Source organism: Carya illinoinensis, chromosome 1 (genome assembly GCF_018687715.1).
Source record: "Carya illinoinensis cultivar Pawnee chromosome 1, C.illinoinensisPawnee_v1, whole genome shotgun sequence".
NCBI lineage: Eukaryota > Viridiplantae > Streptophyta > Magnoliopsida > Fagales > Juglandaceae > Carya > Carya illinoinensis.
Genome location: NC_056752.1, coordinates 41,338,253 through 41,354,544, shown reverse-complemented (window position 1 = coordinate 41,354,544; position 16,292 = coordinate 41,338,253). Strand labels below are relative to the sequence as shown.

General features: G+C 35.0%; 2 protein-coding genes across 3 annotated transcripts; one reads left to right on the top strand and one right to left on the bottom strand.

Moving 5' to 3' along the window:
• The first annotated feature begins 2,650 nt into the window (after positions 1-2,650).
• LOC122274404 (AP-5 complex subunit mu) lies at positions 2,651-9,750 on the top strand. Of its 2 annotated transcripts, none has more exons than XM_043083451.1 (8): positions 2,651-2,854; positions 3,317-3,460; positions 3,788-4,099; positions 5,718-6,010; positions 6,127-7,022; positions 7,584-7,640; positions 8,023-8,070; positions 9,310-9,750. In XM_043083451.1, exons 1-8 carry the CDS (start codon positions 2,700-2,702, stop codon positions 9,379-9,381), a joined length of 1,977 nt encoding a protein of 658 aa, XP_042939385.1. In that variant the 5' UTR covers positions 2,651-2,699; the 3' UTR covers positions 9,382-9,750. The 2 variants fall into 2 exon arrangements, with proteins under 2 accessions (XP_042939385.1, XP_042939381.1); XM_043083447.1 differs by having other exon boundaries at positions 2,652-2,854; positions 3,314-3,460.
• A 1,704-nt stretch (positions 9,751-11,454) lies between these two features.
• Positions 11,455-12,886, bottom strand: LOC122302860 (probable galacturonosyltransferase-like 4). Its single transcript, XM_043114309.1, has one exon. It carries the CDS (start codon positions 12,822-12,824, stop codon positions 11,748-11,750), a length of 1,077 nt encoding a protein of 358 aa, XP_042970243.1. The 5' UTR covers positions 12,825-12,886; the 3' UTR covers positions 11,455-11,747.
• Positions 12,887-16,292: the final 3,406 nt, after the last annotated feature.

Genomic DNA, 16,292 nt, shown 5'->3' with positions numbered 1-16,292 from the left:
TCTACTTATTTCTCTTTTATATAGGAAATCTTTGCATAAAAATTTTATTTCAATGAATTCTTTATTCAAACCTGAAACATCTACGGTTAACACACCTTTAGAAACTGAAAATGCAAATCAAGAAGATTATAGTATTATAGACATAGAAAGAAATTTACAAGATTGGACAATTCCTAATGTACCTAAAAACCAAATATATAAATATTCAACTTTTTCTTCAAAATTATCATTCCTTACGAATTATACAATTAAAACAGTAGAAAAGACTATTAGCCTAAATAATGATTATGAATCATTACAACTATTAACAAAAGAAGCCATTAAACACCATAAGGAACATAAATACTCATTTATACATATTGGATTAGTACAAGTGGCTGTAAAACCACTTACCAGAAATGGACTAAATGCTTCAGTATTACTCTGTTTAAGAGATGGAAGACATTATAATTTCCATGATTCATTACTTGGCATGGTTGAATCTAGTTTATTCCAAGGCCCAGTATATTTTAATTGTTATCCTAATTATTCACTCTCATTATTTGACTCTAATATTCTACATGCCTTAACATTAAATATTAAAACAAATGACTATCATATGATGAAAGGATCACATCCTTTAACTGTAGTATATAGAATCCATTATAAATTAATGAAAACAACATTAGAGCCACAGGCTCTCATTACTAGTCCAAAGGGCTATACATTATTATTACAATCTAGTACACCAAATTCTAGTATACAAATTCCTAAACAAATTCATTGGAATCAGTTTACCCTTCCTAATGAATGGCAATTAGAAAATATTATTCCATTACCGAATGTAGAAAATAATTCTAAAGACGATTTAGATTATATAGATCAAAACCAGGACGGAACAGTCCAAATTGCCTTCCAACCTTTTAGGAGATCATTTTCTCATTATTCTTCTCCAGCATCCTCCAACTACCATACACCACGATCTACAATTAGTAGGAATAGATCTCAAAATTTTGATAATAGATCTACAATGACTTCAGTCTCTAGAAATAAAATACAAAATCTAGATACACAAGTCCGGGGAGTTATTCCTGGAAATATTATTGATACACCTGTATATTCAGTCAATCACTCTGATTCAGCATCCTCTTCTAATCCTCATCAGAATAAAGAACCTGAACCTTCTTCTCCAACCTATTCACAGGTAGTTGGAGACGATGCCCAAATATTTACCCTGAGTAAAGAAGAATTCAAAATCAATAAAGAATATCTTAAATAAGATTATATGAAAGAAGAAAATAAGCAGAAAAGACTTTTATTTTTCTCTACTTTCTCAAAATTAGAAAGAGATTATATCCAAATAAAATACTATGAATATTTAGAAAGCATAAAAATTAATATACCTTTCTTCATATGGTTTGAAATATATAAATCAAATCAATTGTCGACTATAAATAGGACTACTAATCAATGGGTTAAAGTAGAAAATAATCAAATTATTTATGAAGAATACCCTCCTTTTGAGGCTATTAAATATAATCAAAGAAATACACAAATATTAGTATCACCAATAAAGAGATTAACTTCTCCAGAAACTAAAAATACTGATAATATAATCCAACAAAATAATTATACTAATTTATATTTAAAAACCATGAGTAAACAATTAGAAAGAATTGAAAACTTAATATCTCCTATTAAAACTCCTGTTAAAGAAGCTAAAGAAATTCCTTTGTTTATTCCCCATGAAATACCTGCTCACTTAAAATCTAGTTTTTCTAAGACTAAAGAAGATTTACTAGAATAGATCTCTAGCAAATTAGAAAAATTAAATATTGATAATAATGCATCCACTTCAAGACAATCTCATATTAATGTATTAAGTAAGACAGATTCACCTGATCTATCTGATTCTGAAATTAATAATATTGAAAATCAATTTAAAGAATTACAGATAAACAAAATTAAAGGAAATCATAGTGGGCAATTTTATCTTAGGGAATCAGCAACTCATACTTTTACTACTCGAAATTGGTATCCAAGGCCTATCCCTCCGGATATACAATTCGAGGAAAGAGAACATATAGTGAGATCTACTTTTGCATCAGATGCATTATATGAATGGAATATAAATGGATTATCTGAATATGAAATATTAAATCATTTTTAAGAAATGATTATGGTAGCTAATGTTTATAAAGCCAGTAGAAGATCAGATCATCAAGTAGCACATGTTCTAGTTACAGGATTCACCGGCCAATTAAAAGGCTGGTGGGATCATTATCTTATACAAGAACAAAGAATAAGAATATTGAGTGCCTATAAGTATGATGAAAATCTGCAAGAGATTAAGACAGAAGATGGTCAACCCATAGAAGATGCTGTTAATACTCTAATATTTATATTAACAAAACATTTTGTAAGTGATCCTTCCCAATTTACATAATATAATTTAATTTATAAGATTTAAACTTTTAATTTAAAATAAAATTATTTAAATTTTAAAATTTATCTTTAAAATTAATTATATCATATAAATTTACGACATATATTATATAAACCAATTTGAAATTATTTTATGCAACCGGTAACTCATTTAAAAAAACAATTAAAATTAAGCCCACGGATAAATTGGTAACTTGGCCCATTTTTGGGAAGCTTCGCGACGGTGAGGGCGTTGTCGTTTAGGCAATCGATAGCGAAACGGTGCAGTTCAGTGCATGGGATTCAAGATTGGGTACCAGGAGCCTTCATCTTCTCCATTGCTCCAAATCTCATGCTGGTCGATCGGTTCCAGAGATAGAGCCATGAGCGGTGGCTGCAGCATAAGAGCCATCTGGATCCTTAACAGCCTTGATTCCGTCGTTTTCTCCAGGTATACCCTTAATATACAACCCTATGTCTATATGTTTAGAAACAGCTAACCCTCAAGCCTTCTGTCGACCTCAAAAAATCCAGGAGTCTCTTCTTCTTGCCTCGTCGGTTTTGCATTTCTAAGACGTTAGGTTCCTTCTTTTTGCTCTTTTCTTCCAGATATCCCAATGTGAAAGCTCCGCTTTGTAATTCGTTGATTTCTTCTTTTAGAAATCAGAGTTTATATTTTTTAGATCTTGTAGTTTTTATTTTTCTGCTCTAATTTTGTTTACTGTTTCGTCGAATTTTGCTCTCGTACTTCCAAAATGGTAACGGGACTTGGGGATTGCTTGCTATAAAAATGTTAGTCATGATTTAATATAAAAGTAGCTGCGTGCAAAATCTAGTTTTACATTTCTTTTGCAGAAAAATGGGGCTCTAAGAAATTCAATGCTGGCTTGACTTTTCTCTGTCATATTAGGAGGTTTCCAGTGGTAGAGAAGAGGTGGCAGGCGGCTTGTAAGAGCGAGAATGAGAACGCTAGCGAGGAAAGCTTTAGTTATGCTGTATATTCCTTACTTCCCGCTGACTCGGAATTGGCTTCTGCGTTTGTGGAGAGGAAGCAAAGGTTAGTTTTCTTTGTTCTTTTTTGTTGTTGTTGTTGTTGTTGTTTTGGGGGGGGGGGGGGGGGGGGGGGGGGGGTTGTGTGTGTGTGTGTTAGGGAGGGGTTGACAATAATGATTGAAGGAATGTGGCCTTAGCTTCGTGAGAAGAATATTGAGCTCAGACAGTGGATTGATTTCACAAAGTTATGTATGGAGAACATTCAAGTCATCGTCATTGTTTATTGTCTTTCGCTTCTATGTTTGTGTTTTTTATTTTTCTGACATGACTTTATCTGTAGTTTTTTCCTTCTCCCATATCATTGCTACTAATTTTTCTTGTTTCTATGTAGGGAGGGATCTGCACGTGGGTTTGGCATACGGGTCAGTCAGTCTTCTAAAGGATCTGATTCCTGGGTAGATGATCCAATTACACGTCACATTGTAGGCCTATACATAAACAAAGAAGAGGAAGGAGAGAATAATCTGCTATGGCCTTTAATATTGCACATAAAGGGTAATTATTTCATTATTGTGTTGCCTTTAGTCGAGCCCAGGTATTTGAAGGCATATACAAGGTTATGCAAAAGATCTGATTGTGGAAATGCCATTGGAGCAGACGACAGTTTATCGTCCCTCTTGCTCGATCTTCCATCCATCACAGGGTATGGTAAGTTACTTGCAATGTTGTTCAGGAACTAGACTTTAGTAAAAAAAAATCCCTTGCAATTTTTGCCGTTTATGTTCCCCCTCCCCACTCCCTTTTCATCTAATGGAATTCATCAGACATTTTTCTAGTTTTCCTTAGCTTCAAACTACCCTAAATTTACTTTGAAAGTCTTACCGTTTAGCGTTGCTTGTGAGTTTAACTTGTGAAGTAGCATTGGAATGCATGGTGAAATGAGTGTGTGAGAGAGGTTGTTTAGCTTCTAGTTGTATTACTTCTCATTTATTTTTTTGCTAAATCTATTATGTTGTTTTCTAACCTGACTTTTGATGTTGGAAGTCATTTTCTACATCATTTTGGGCTTTTTCTATGACTACCGACGGTGTGCTGGATCATTTTCTTTGAAACTAATCCACAATATATTGTGAAATGCTTGAATGATTTCTAGCCTACCTAGCTCAATTAGGTATTGTTGGAAACTTGAAAATATGAAGGCTAATCCTCCAAACTGTTACTTTAATATCTTTTAAAATGGTGATTGAAGCATCGTCTATTGGTATAAATTAGGCATCCATGCCCTGCTTACATGTTACAAGGGCCAAAGGTGATTGGATTAATACCATTCATTGAATTCAAGATGATTGGGAAAGCCCTTGATTTTTTTTTTAGCTTATTATGGAATTGGTTGATATATCTAAAATGGTAGGATATTTCTTTGTGTGGATGGCTACATCTGCACCGGCAGTTCTTAAAAAAGATGGCCCTACCTAGCACTACCTTCCTCTTTGCATTTTGGTTTTTGCATTCATGGTTTCAGTTGAATTTTCTTGTAATTTCTCTCTTTCTTTTGAAGTATGGTTTCAAATTCTAATTTAGCCAATCCCTTCAAAATAGCCATTTCATAAAAAAATTTGGGTTTTACTTTTGAAGTATTATTTTCTGTTTAAAGATGATGCTTTTCCCACCCTTTAGAGCTATTGCTGATCTAGAATGCTCAAGGTTTTGGTGTAAAGAAATCTTGTGGTAAGCAGGACCAAGACACTCCCTTGATTGTAAATTGTACCCACAAGCATAGGTATGAGCTACCTACTTGTGATCAGTATTTATGAATTATTTCTTTTAGCAAATTTAGTTCTGCTAGTTTTGGAGTTTTTTTTTATTGAATTGTGATGGTTTGGTCACTCAAAAGGCCTCTTGGGGATATAAATTATAACCCGTCCTTTCTATTTGCAGTTGTCTGTTATACCTTCATACATTTGGGATAACTATTCACTTTTCGTTGCCTGTCCCGTTTATTTGTTCTTCCCCATGGTGATCTATACTTTTTTAATTTTCATTCAAGTTGCCTATATATTACAGGTTCACTTGATTCCTTGGCATTAATATGGGCCTGAATTGTAGTCTTGTATGTTTGTATATTTTTGAAATTTTCTAATGCAGGATTTTCTTTCCTTGAATTGTTGAACTTCATTTTCTTGATATGTTGTTACTACCTTTCACCTAAGATGGGCATCCTTCTTAATGGAGGAAAAGGCAGCTAGCCTTACATGTTGATCACTTGAACTTTTCCACAATAAATGGAGTATATAAGCAGTTTCTTGTTATCGATATTACAGGGCATTCATGGTTGCACATGCTATTGGTGACATAATTTCTGCTGATGTAGCAGAACCTGAGGTGGTTGTAAGCGCTTCTCCATCTGTTGGAGGTTTGTTAGATTCACTAACTGGCAGTATAGGGATATCAGGCATCTCTTCAAGGGCAAAACCTGTAGCTGCACCAGTTGCATCTTCTGTCCCCTCAAACACTGCTGTAGCAGGAGCTGTTGCTGCAGATGCTCCAAAGATTGGTTCTAGGCCTTTGGATAAAGATGCGCTTCGAACTTTCATAAGTAGTTCAATGCCTTTTGGTTGGTACTCTTTATTATGGTATTTCTCATCTCAGATTTATTGTACTTTTTGGCATATCAAACTGCATTACCTAATTCCGGTTAATTTCACATGTCCTTGTATATCTTTTGTATAGGTACACCTTTGGATCTTAGCCATTCCAACATATTCACAATCAAGGTAAATGGCTTTTCTTCATCAGATCTGCCTCCCCCTGATCTCAAGCAACCAGCATGGAAGCCATATCTTTACAAAGGAAAGCAGAGAATGCTATTCACAGTTCATGAGACGATTCATGCTGCTATGTATGATCGAGATGAAATTCCAGATAATATATCAGTTTCTGGTCAAATAAACTGCCGAGCAGAATTGGAAGGATTGCCCGATGTATCATTTCCCTTAACAGGATTGAACACAGCTCATGTTGAGGGCCTATCATTTCATCCTTGTGCTCAAGTACCAGAACATCGTGCCGATAAGCAGGCCGTGATGTTTTCACCACCATTAGGTAATTTTGTTTTAATGCGTTATCAGGCTACATGTAGCCTTGGGCCTCCCATTAAGGGATTTTATCAATTGTCAATGGTCTCTGAGGATAAAGGTGCATTTTTATTCAAGTTGCACCTAATGGAAGGTTATAAGGCTCCTCTGACAATGGAGTTCTGTACTGTGAGTATGCCCTTTCCTAGGAGAAGGGTTGTATCCTTTGACGGGATCCCTTCAATTGGAACAGTTTCAACTACAGAGCACTCTGTTGAGTGGAAAATTGTTACTAGTGGACGTGGCCTTTCTGGGAGAAGTATTGAGGCAACTTTCCCTGGAACAGTTAAGTTTGCACCATGGCAAACCCAAAGATTGCCTTCCTCTAGGTCAGGTTTTGGAATCATAGCTGATGAAGATAGTGATGTTGAGACAGAGAATTGTAATAATGTGGTGAATATAGAGGAATTCTTAATGGATAAAATGAGCAACGATCTTCCTCCAGCTGATCTAGAGGAGCCATTTTGCTGGCAGGCATACGAATATGCTAAAGTAGGTGCTTCCCCTTTTTAGTTCCTGTTTTTAGTTGGATATCTTGTCAATCTACTCTTTTCCCCGTCAAATTATGGACTTTTTGCTGTTTTGTCATCTGTTCATAAATATTACAATGTGAAGTGGCTTATGTACCAAAACAATTCCATTATTGTCATTTCAGCAAAACACAGAAGGCATCCGTTCCACTTGGACAAGATATTGCTATTGTTATCATAATTTTCAACTCTCCAGCTGCATGAACCCAACAAACTTATGCTCTCCAGTGGAATATTTTCCCTGGTTAAAGTTAATCTTGTAGTGCTGATAATCATGATCAGTGATATAATCTTTGTTTATTAGGTGTTTTAGTAAGATAAAAAAAATGTAATTGATTCTGTGATTTCTTCTTTTCGTTATTTGTTACCCTATTGTAAATTTGTGGTATGTCTTTCTTGTTAAAGTTAGTCATTTGCATCTGAAATTAAAAGTATGCATAAAATCTGAGAGTTTAATATGTACTCCGACACACTGAAGACTTGGCTTCACAAAGAGCATGCATTTGTTGTCTCATGATTTCAGGTATCTTTCAAGATTGTTGGGGCATCACTATCTGGAATGTCAATTGATCCTAAAGCAGTAAGTTTGTGGCCCCTTTTCTCTCATCTCCTGGTCACATGTTCTTTCTTTTGGTCAGCACCATGTTTTCTTTAATTTTACCCTTTTTTAAAAAAATAAAAAAATAATTGCTAATTATGAACTTCTGCATTTTGATGGCTAGTTATCAAATTCTCATTGGTTCATCCAAATATATGATATCTACATACCTTTATACTCACCCCACTCCACCTCTTTTGAAGCCTGGAGTTCTAAACCATCCCTTTTTTATCCTTTTTGTCTCCTCCATTCTTGTATTTATTTTGATTAGTTTTTCTCTCTCATTCTTTTCAATTTACGCATATCTAATGCATCATAGAATTGGTTCTGCTGGCTTTCTTGAAATTGCTTGTGCTTTATGCAGGTAAGCATCTATCCAGCTGTTAAAGCACCCATTGACTTTTCGACTCAGGTAGGCCCTTCTTTAGACTCCCTTCTTTTGACTCTAGATGGGTTTTCTTTTTCCTTTTTTAAGAAAATTTGCCAGAGTTTTTCATGTGGTTAGAGCCATCAAATTTCTAATACCAAGATGCTTTCTTTTCCTATTACATTTGTACAAAGAAACTAGGGATGTAGCTCTGTTAGAAGATCTCACAGCTATGGGTGTTGGTGGAACTGAATTAACTTGGTATTCATGGCCAGAAGTGGATCTTATTTACTGTAATTCTAAGTGAGGTTTGGCTCAAGTTAGCAAACCGTGGATCTCAAAGTCTGAAGATAAAGAGAGAAGTATCCAATTTTGGAAATTTATTTTATAAATACAAAGAATATATTTAGAACACTGGATCATCTATTTTCCTGGAGAAATCTAACCCTCGACTTACTTGGACCCATTACTGGTTCATGTATGATTGATCCATAAATTTTTCACCTAATTCAAATGACTGACCAGCTGCTATAGTTGGGAAAGTTCTTATCAAGTCCTTTTTTGATCAATAAACAAAAGCCCGAGTATACGGGACATATACAAGAGCGTCAGCTATGCATATGCTAGTTTAGCGATACAAGAAATTATCAAGTTCTTAAACATGAGACCTAAACAAAATAGACCCAAAGTCTTTTGTTTTGCATGCAGAAGCCGCTTGTCAACTTTGGTAACATTAATGGCTGTTTGCATAAATATTCATCCATAGGCAACTTTATTGGTTCATTATGATTTGCTATGGATGCTGTTCTAACTTGTATTGCTGTGGACTGTGGAGAGCAGCTTAATTTGGCTCTTTCGCCCCCTTCATCTTTTGGTTTTGTCGTTCAATTTCCATTTATGGCCTTGTTATCATAAAAGAGTATTCGAGGCATTGGAGTTAATTTCTCCCATGTGTTTCTTGTTGCTTACGCAAATTGCTAAGGCACTGTAAAATTCATGAAAAAATCTACACAACCTCCTACTATTTACACAACCTCCACACACCATATTTTTTTTAATTTTTATTATTTTTTTCTTTTATCAAATATTTAATATATGAATAATAAATAAAAGAATTGAATTAATTTAAAAACAATAAACTCAAATTTTTTTAAAAAAAATATTAAAAATTTAAAAAATAAATGGTGTGCGGAGGTTGGGAGGTTGTGTAGCATTGCTCAAAATTCATTTGTACTGTAGATCCTTTTTTTTTAGGTCTCATTTATTTATTGTTTTTGTAAATAGGTTACTTCTGGGGATTATATTTTGTGGAACACATTGGGAAAGTGCCCATCTACTGCTGCAGAGAAAGCATAGGTACTACTGGAAACTCAGAGATGTATGATGGCTCTGGTTTTGGTTGCAACTTGCAAGGATGCTTTCTACTGTCCAATCGACTTAACCGTAATCTTGCATTTTAAAGTCTTATGCAAACTGGGCAAGATACAACTTTGAGATGGCTGCATTCTGAGCATAATGAGCCTCAAATCACTTTTTCACAGATTGAGTTGAGAACGAAGGGTTAAAAATGATTGGCAAGTCACGTTTATGGCGTGATGTGTTGTGATCTGAGATCTCATCTTGCTTTCAATTGGCATGGGATTGTGTTCTTATAGATCAAGCATATTAGGGAGAAAACACAAGGCAATCTTTCTTGACAAGTTGAAATGTGCTCCATTTTATTCACTCTCTCGTCTTTGTTTTGATTTTTTCGTACTTTATTTTTTATCAGTGTCAAAGAAAACCTAGTGGGCAAGAGTTTTAATTAAGGATCCTGCTGCTCGGCCATCTGAGTTTACCACTCAGATGGACTGCTTGACTTGCTATTTCATATTTAAAAAAAAAAAAAAAAAAAAAAAAAAAGAAAGAAAGAAAGAAGAGAGAATGTAAATTTTGTATTTTTTTTTCCTTATTATCACCGGTATTAATTTGTTATTATGATGACAAGCATCTCTAGAATGATTTACCGACCATAAACGATTATCAAATCTCTTAATAAGCTCCCAAATTTATGTACCATTCAATTCATTACAAACAATAATGTTGCTAGAAATCTTGATCAGTCTCTCTTATTTTTAAAATCATAATTTCATTTCTATTTTTTTTTAATTAATGGAAGTGTTTTTTTATTATAGGCATTTTCATTAATATATACATATATTTAAAAAAATAGATCGAACGAGAATTATGCCTCAATTGAAAAAAGAAAAAAGAAAAAAAAAAGAGTGGAACGTTCTGTTTGTTTTCTTTTAATAAGACCTAGTGGTCATGCCAAGTCAAACGGTACTCATAAGTCTAATGTCCGCCAGAGTAACATTTTCTAAATAAACTAGTAATTTGCAAGGCACGGATGGACCAGAGCATGGAACAGTTGAGTTTCTTAAATGGAAACTATTATAGGTAACTAAATTAGCATGCATCAACCTTTTATCTATGTATTTTGATTGGGGACATAATGAAATTATTATATAGTATTTTGATTTTCAAAATTTTCGTTGACTTTTATCTTCTCTCATTTATTTTATCCATCTTAGTGACGAGAAAACACTTCACAAATAATATTCAAGCGAAGAAGAGGAATAAAACGCTTAATTTAACGGATATGATTAAATAAGTTTACTGCGATTTTAAGTCTTGTTTAGATATAAGAAGTGTTTCATCTAATTATATCATTACAACTTTTTTAAGTTTCTACATAAAATATAATAAATAATTCAACTTTTTCAAATCTTAAAATAATAATAATATTAAAAAAATAATATTTTAACAATATTTTATTTAATTTTCAACTTTTATCCCATCTCAACTCACTATCTAAATCGTACCTTAATCATCGATCACCCATAGACGTATATATAAAGCTCATGAATTTCATATATATATTAGAAGTAGTAATATATGGTATGACTTGTTAACTTAATACAAATACGAAACAATAAAAGTAGATTTAGATTTAGCCTTAATAGGTTTTGGTTAAAACAAATTGACCCATTAAAACATAATTACTTAACGGATTAACCTGTTAAGGAAGTTAAATTTATATTTTTATCCTTGTACCTAAAAATTAAAAAACCCTACTCTCGCCTCACTCTAACTCAAACTCCTTCACAATTTTACATTCATCCTCAAATATATTGAGTCTCTCTCTTAATTCTCAATTGAACTAGTTCTCACGAGTCACAACCACGTCCCAATTGCGTATCATATGATATACAAGTCTTACCCATTAATACGATTTCTCACCCCTAAAATTTATATATTGCATGAACACTGCACGGTTATGTATGTCCTAAATTAAGAAGCTTATTCCCCAAAGGAAAAATTCTTCTTTTATAGGCTAGCTCCTACCATTTATTTGTAACAATTTTTGCGATCCCGAAACAGAGCAAATGAGTCAAAATCATGTTGTGTAATGTGTATTCTTTTCCATGGTTGAAAGAATTACACCATGCATGCATGTTACAATTAATCCCGAAACAACGCCAGTACTGTACCCAAACCTATCCTCGAAAAAAGAGGGGAAAAAATGAATGGTATTAACAAGCTGGATGCGCTCTCCTTTCACTATGCCATCAATGGCTCGCCTAGCTCTAGTTAGCTTCATTTTCATGAGCCATGGCAAAGGAGACCGAAAGCTGGCATAAAGAACCCAATTTCTGCGTACGCCAACCTTGATGATCTCTTCATCCTTCTAACCATTGTCTCGAAGAACGGTAGAGGTCGTATGGAGCCCAGAGATAATCTATGGCGCATGGCTTCCTAGAATCTAACCTCAACCATGGCTTCCCTTTCCCACTCCAATGGAGAAGGCTAATGGGGCCAGGATGAAGCCCCCTACATTTCCCTTCGAAATTATCACCACCCAAACCATGCTGGTTCCATCTGTGGTCGACTGGCTTGATGTTCCCAGCTAAAACAAGCAAGAATGGTGGCAAAGACCCCAAATGGTATATCCTCTTCTTCTTCTGCACCGCCATCCACTCTTCAACCTTCTCTGTATACCTTCCTTCTCTCCATTTATCCACGTCCATCACCATCACTCCTGTGTTAAAATAGCATGGATTTCTTCCTTGGAATGTTTTCGACAAATCAGGATCCAACCAAAACATCTCGGTGAAATACTGTGCGAAATTTGCACGGCAGTATTGGGGTGCAGCCACAACCTTGTTTTCCATGTCCACAGCCCATAGCTTTGAGATATCGTCCACGACAACAAGGTCGGAATCAAGATAAATAACCCGCCCAACATCGACCGGGATGATGTCTGCAAGGTAGATTCTTGCATAGTTAAGAGGCTGATCAAGAGCTTGTCGGATGGACCTAGAAATCTTCCCATGAACACGGCTCGAGTCGAAGCGGTAAATCTTGAAGTTGAGGTAAGGGAAGGTGGATTTTATGCTTGAAAAGAGGTCGGTATCGGCAAAGTGTGCAGAAAGGAAGTGGAAGGAGAGGTTCTCAGGGCATGCGGAGTGTTGTAACATTGACAGAATCGCAGCCATGGTGCCCCGGAGGTAGTTTGCGTCAAGGGTCATGGCTACATGGATAAGGTTGTTGTGTCCAGACCCACATTCACGCCCGTTTCGAAAGGCGGGGGCTTCATGGAAGATGGGGAGGGAGCCAGTGGGCCGGCGAACGACGCCGAGGCGGACAGCTGTGGCAGTACTGGCGGTGGAGGTGATGGGGTACTGGAGGAGGAGGAGGAGGATGGACAGGAGGCCAAGGAATAGAGGGAGATAAGAGGATCTGATCCAAAAGGCCATCCTGTCTTTCCAAAGATTATTTTCTTGGGATTTTGTAAGGTTAGAATTAAAGAAGCCATTGGAAAGGTTACTTTGCTTAAGAGAAGATCAGGTTTGAGGTCTGAGGGATCAGAGGTTGGGATCCATGCAGATAGTTTTGATTGATGGTTAGGGTAAGATAGAGAGATATAGAGAGAGCGATAATTGTGGGAGGGAATCAATAAAAAATGGTGGAGAAAAAAGCTCGGGGTGTGTTGTCTATCAAAATGTATGACCAGTTTAGAAACTTCTTTGAAACCAGAGATTTCTCTTTTCTGTTTTTAAAAATAATAATTATATAATTGATCAACTACTACTAATTATTATTTATATATATATATATATATATTTCACTTCCATAAGAAAGATATTATGAAATGAAAAATCTAGTTGTAAACGATTATGTGCATCAATACATACACTCGTATAATATGATTGGTCAGAAAATAGATTTTATTGAAATCAGTGTCAATTTAAATTTTAAATATGAAATTATCAGTATTGATACGTAAATTGGTATATAAATTTACTTGTACGTAGCAAAACTCTGAAAAAAATTAATATCCATCTTTTTTATTTATTTATTATTAGAGTAATAGATTGTGTAAGTATCGCACAATTTTTTTTAAATAAAATCTATTATTAAAAAATTAATTTTTTAATATAAATATCATATTTATTTATTTTTTAAAAAAATATGAGATACTTGCGTATTATATAACTATAAATATTACTTCTTTTATTATTATTGATTTTTTGCTTGAAATTTTTCAGTTGTACGTACTTATGCGGCGAGATGCGTGATGATTTTCAGTGCATGCAGTCGCTGATCTTGCTGAAACAATTTTAAGGACGTGCTGCATGCATGCATGCATGCATGGGAAGGTTGATCATTAACTTTTTGCTGCACATAACATTATTGTCCCTTCCCTAGCTACCTACCTACCTCTTCTTTAGCTTTATTTATATATTCGATTTTCTTTTTTATTTTATTTTTATATATAATCGTTCTTCCCAAAAATTTAAAAAAAAAAAAAAAAAAAAAAAAAAAAAAAAAGCTAATGTTTTGATCTAAACATTAATCTAGTCTTCATCGTACTCGAGCTAGCTAGCTAGTTCGGACAATATATATATATATATATTTATATATATTAATTACATATTAATGTATGGCATAAAAAATGATAAAGTAGAATTTTTTAAATTCCTTTACCAATGTTCGGTGTGTAGTTCATTAATGGTCTGTGCAGATCAGTACAAATCATGAAACCCTTCGAGCATTTACAAATTATAATGGGTGTCGCAAGGTGTTAGCCCATTGGGCCTCAACAGTGGCCCGTATTGTCCAGGCCCAAATTACAGTTCCAGGTGGACAAATGCTAACCAAAACAATTAACCTCCATTAGTTTTTACAAACATTAAGATTGGTTTGGTTATACAAAACCAAACTATCTCTCGTCTCATATCATCTCATATTATATAATCATTATAATTTTTTTAAATTTCTACTTAAAATATAATAAATAATTCAAATTTTTTAAATTCCAAAACAAAACTGTTGAAACAGAGAGAGTTATGGGGAGTTATATATTTCTATATGTGTCAAACTATACAAAGGTGACCTATATATAGTTGAATATGACCAAAGTAAATAAGGAAATATAACTAATAGGAAAGATTCTAACCTAGCATAATTACAGGAAATTAAGGATATGATCTAATATTTTAGAGATATTCTAAGATACAAATATAGACACTAACATCCCCCCTCAAACTCTTGGTAGCGAATTCATTGGAGTTTGGAAACAAGATCACCAAGCCTGCCTACCTATCAGATGGATGTGATTTTGTAAAAATGTCAGCAAGATTATCTTCAAAAGAAAATGAATGTAATTGAAGGACACCTTGCTGAAGATGATGGCAAATGGAGTGACAATCAATTTCAATATGTTTGGTACGCTCGTGAAACACATCATTGTGCACAATCTGGATGGCACTACAATTATCACAATGAAGAGGGGAATTTAGTGATTGAGGAATACTCATATCTGTCAGAAGCCAATGTAACCACAAAAGTTCAGACATCGTATTAGCGAGAGCATGATACTCAGCCTTAGTGCTCGAACAGGCAACAACGGATTGTTTCTTACTACGCCATGAAATTAAAGAAGTACCAAGTAAGAGACAATAGCCATGGGTGGAGCGACGATCAGTAGGATCACCAGCCCAATCTGCATCAGAATAAGCCTATAGCTCCAGATATGAGTGAGAGGAGAAGTGCAGACCATGACACGGAGTACCCTTGATGTAGCTTAAAATTTGAAGAACCACAACAAAATGGGTAGATCGATTTGTGCTCATAAATTGATTGACCGAATGAATAGCATATGAAATGTTAGGCCTAGTGACAGTAAGATAAATGAGACTGCCAACTAACTGTCAATAAAGTGTTGCATCTGCAAGTGGGGAACAGTCAGTGGCCAGGAGCTTAGTATTATACTCAAAGGGACTAGTGGCTAACTTGCTATCTATCAACCCAGCTTTGGGAAGTAAATCAAAGGCATATTTGGCTTGAGTGAGATAATAATCATCCTGACTTGAAGTAACTGCAAGGCCGAGGAAGTAGTTAAGATGTCCTAAATCCTTCATCTCAAGATTCTGACTAAGAAAAGTTTGAAGATCTCGAATACCAGCAATATCAACACCAGTAATAATCATATCGTCTACATAGAGAAGAAAAATGATAGTACCTACCCCAGTAGTGCGAAGAAAGAGTGCAGAATCATATGGGCTAGAAAGAAAGCCTTGTTGAGAAACTACTGACTGAAATTTCTCAAACTAAGCTCAATGAGCCTGTTTGAGCCCATAAAGTGTGCGAAAAATACGACAAACTTTATGTGGAGAATGCTCATAACGAGGTGGAGGCTACATGTAAACTTCTTCAGTAAGATCACCATTAAGGAAGGTATTTTTAACATCCATTTGAAAAAACTTCCAACGTCGGACAGCAGCAACTGCAAGCAAAGATTTGACAGAGGTAAGTCTAGCAACAGGATCAAAAGTCCCCTCATAGTCAATCCCGTACTCCTGGGTGAACCCATTTGTAACAAGTCAAGCCTTGTAGCGTTCAACTGATCCATCTGCTCAAGTCTTGATTTTATAAATCCACTTACATCCCATTGCAGGTTTAATACGAGGCAAGTCCACCAGATCCCAAGTATGTGTCTTGACAAGAGCATTCAATTCATCAGACATAGCTTGCTGTCAGAGAAAGTCAGTACAAGCCTCATGATAACTATGAAATTTGTGGAGGGTGTCACGGACAGAGAAATAATGATAATCACGAAGATGAGTAAGAGAAACACTTACCCGACTAGAACGACGAGATACAGGGAGTGGAGAAGACTGAGGAATGGGCGATGTAGCAGGTGGTCCATCAAACGCATCAAC

Bases quoted from the DNA above. Each gene is read 5' to 3' on its own strand.
- LOC122274404 (XM_043083447.1), top strand. From the start codon at position 2,700: ATGGGATTCAAGATTGGGTACCAGGAGCCTTCATCTTCTCCATTGCTC. The intron at 6,011-6,126 runs GTTGGTACTCTT...TCTTTTGTATAG, and splicing joins AAGTAGTTCAATGCCTTTTG to GTACACCTTTGGATCTTAGC. The intron at 7,023-7,583 runs GTAGGTGCTTCC...TCATGATTTCAG, and splicing joins AGGCATACGAATATGCTAAA to GTATCTTTCAAGATTGTTGG.
- LOC122302860 (XM_043114309.1), bottom strand. From the start codon at position 12,824: ATGGCCTTTTGGATCAGATCCTCTTATCTCCCTCTATTCCTTGGCCTC.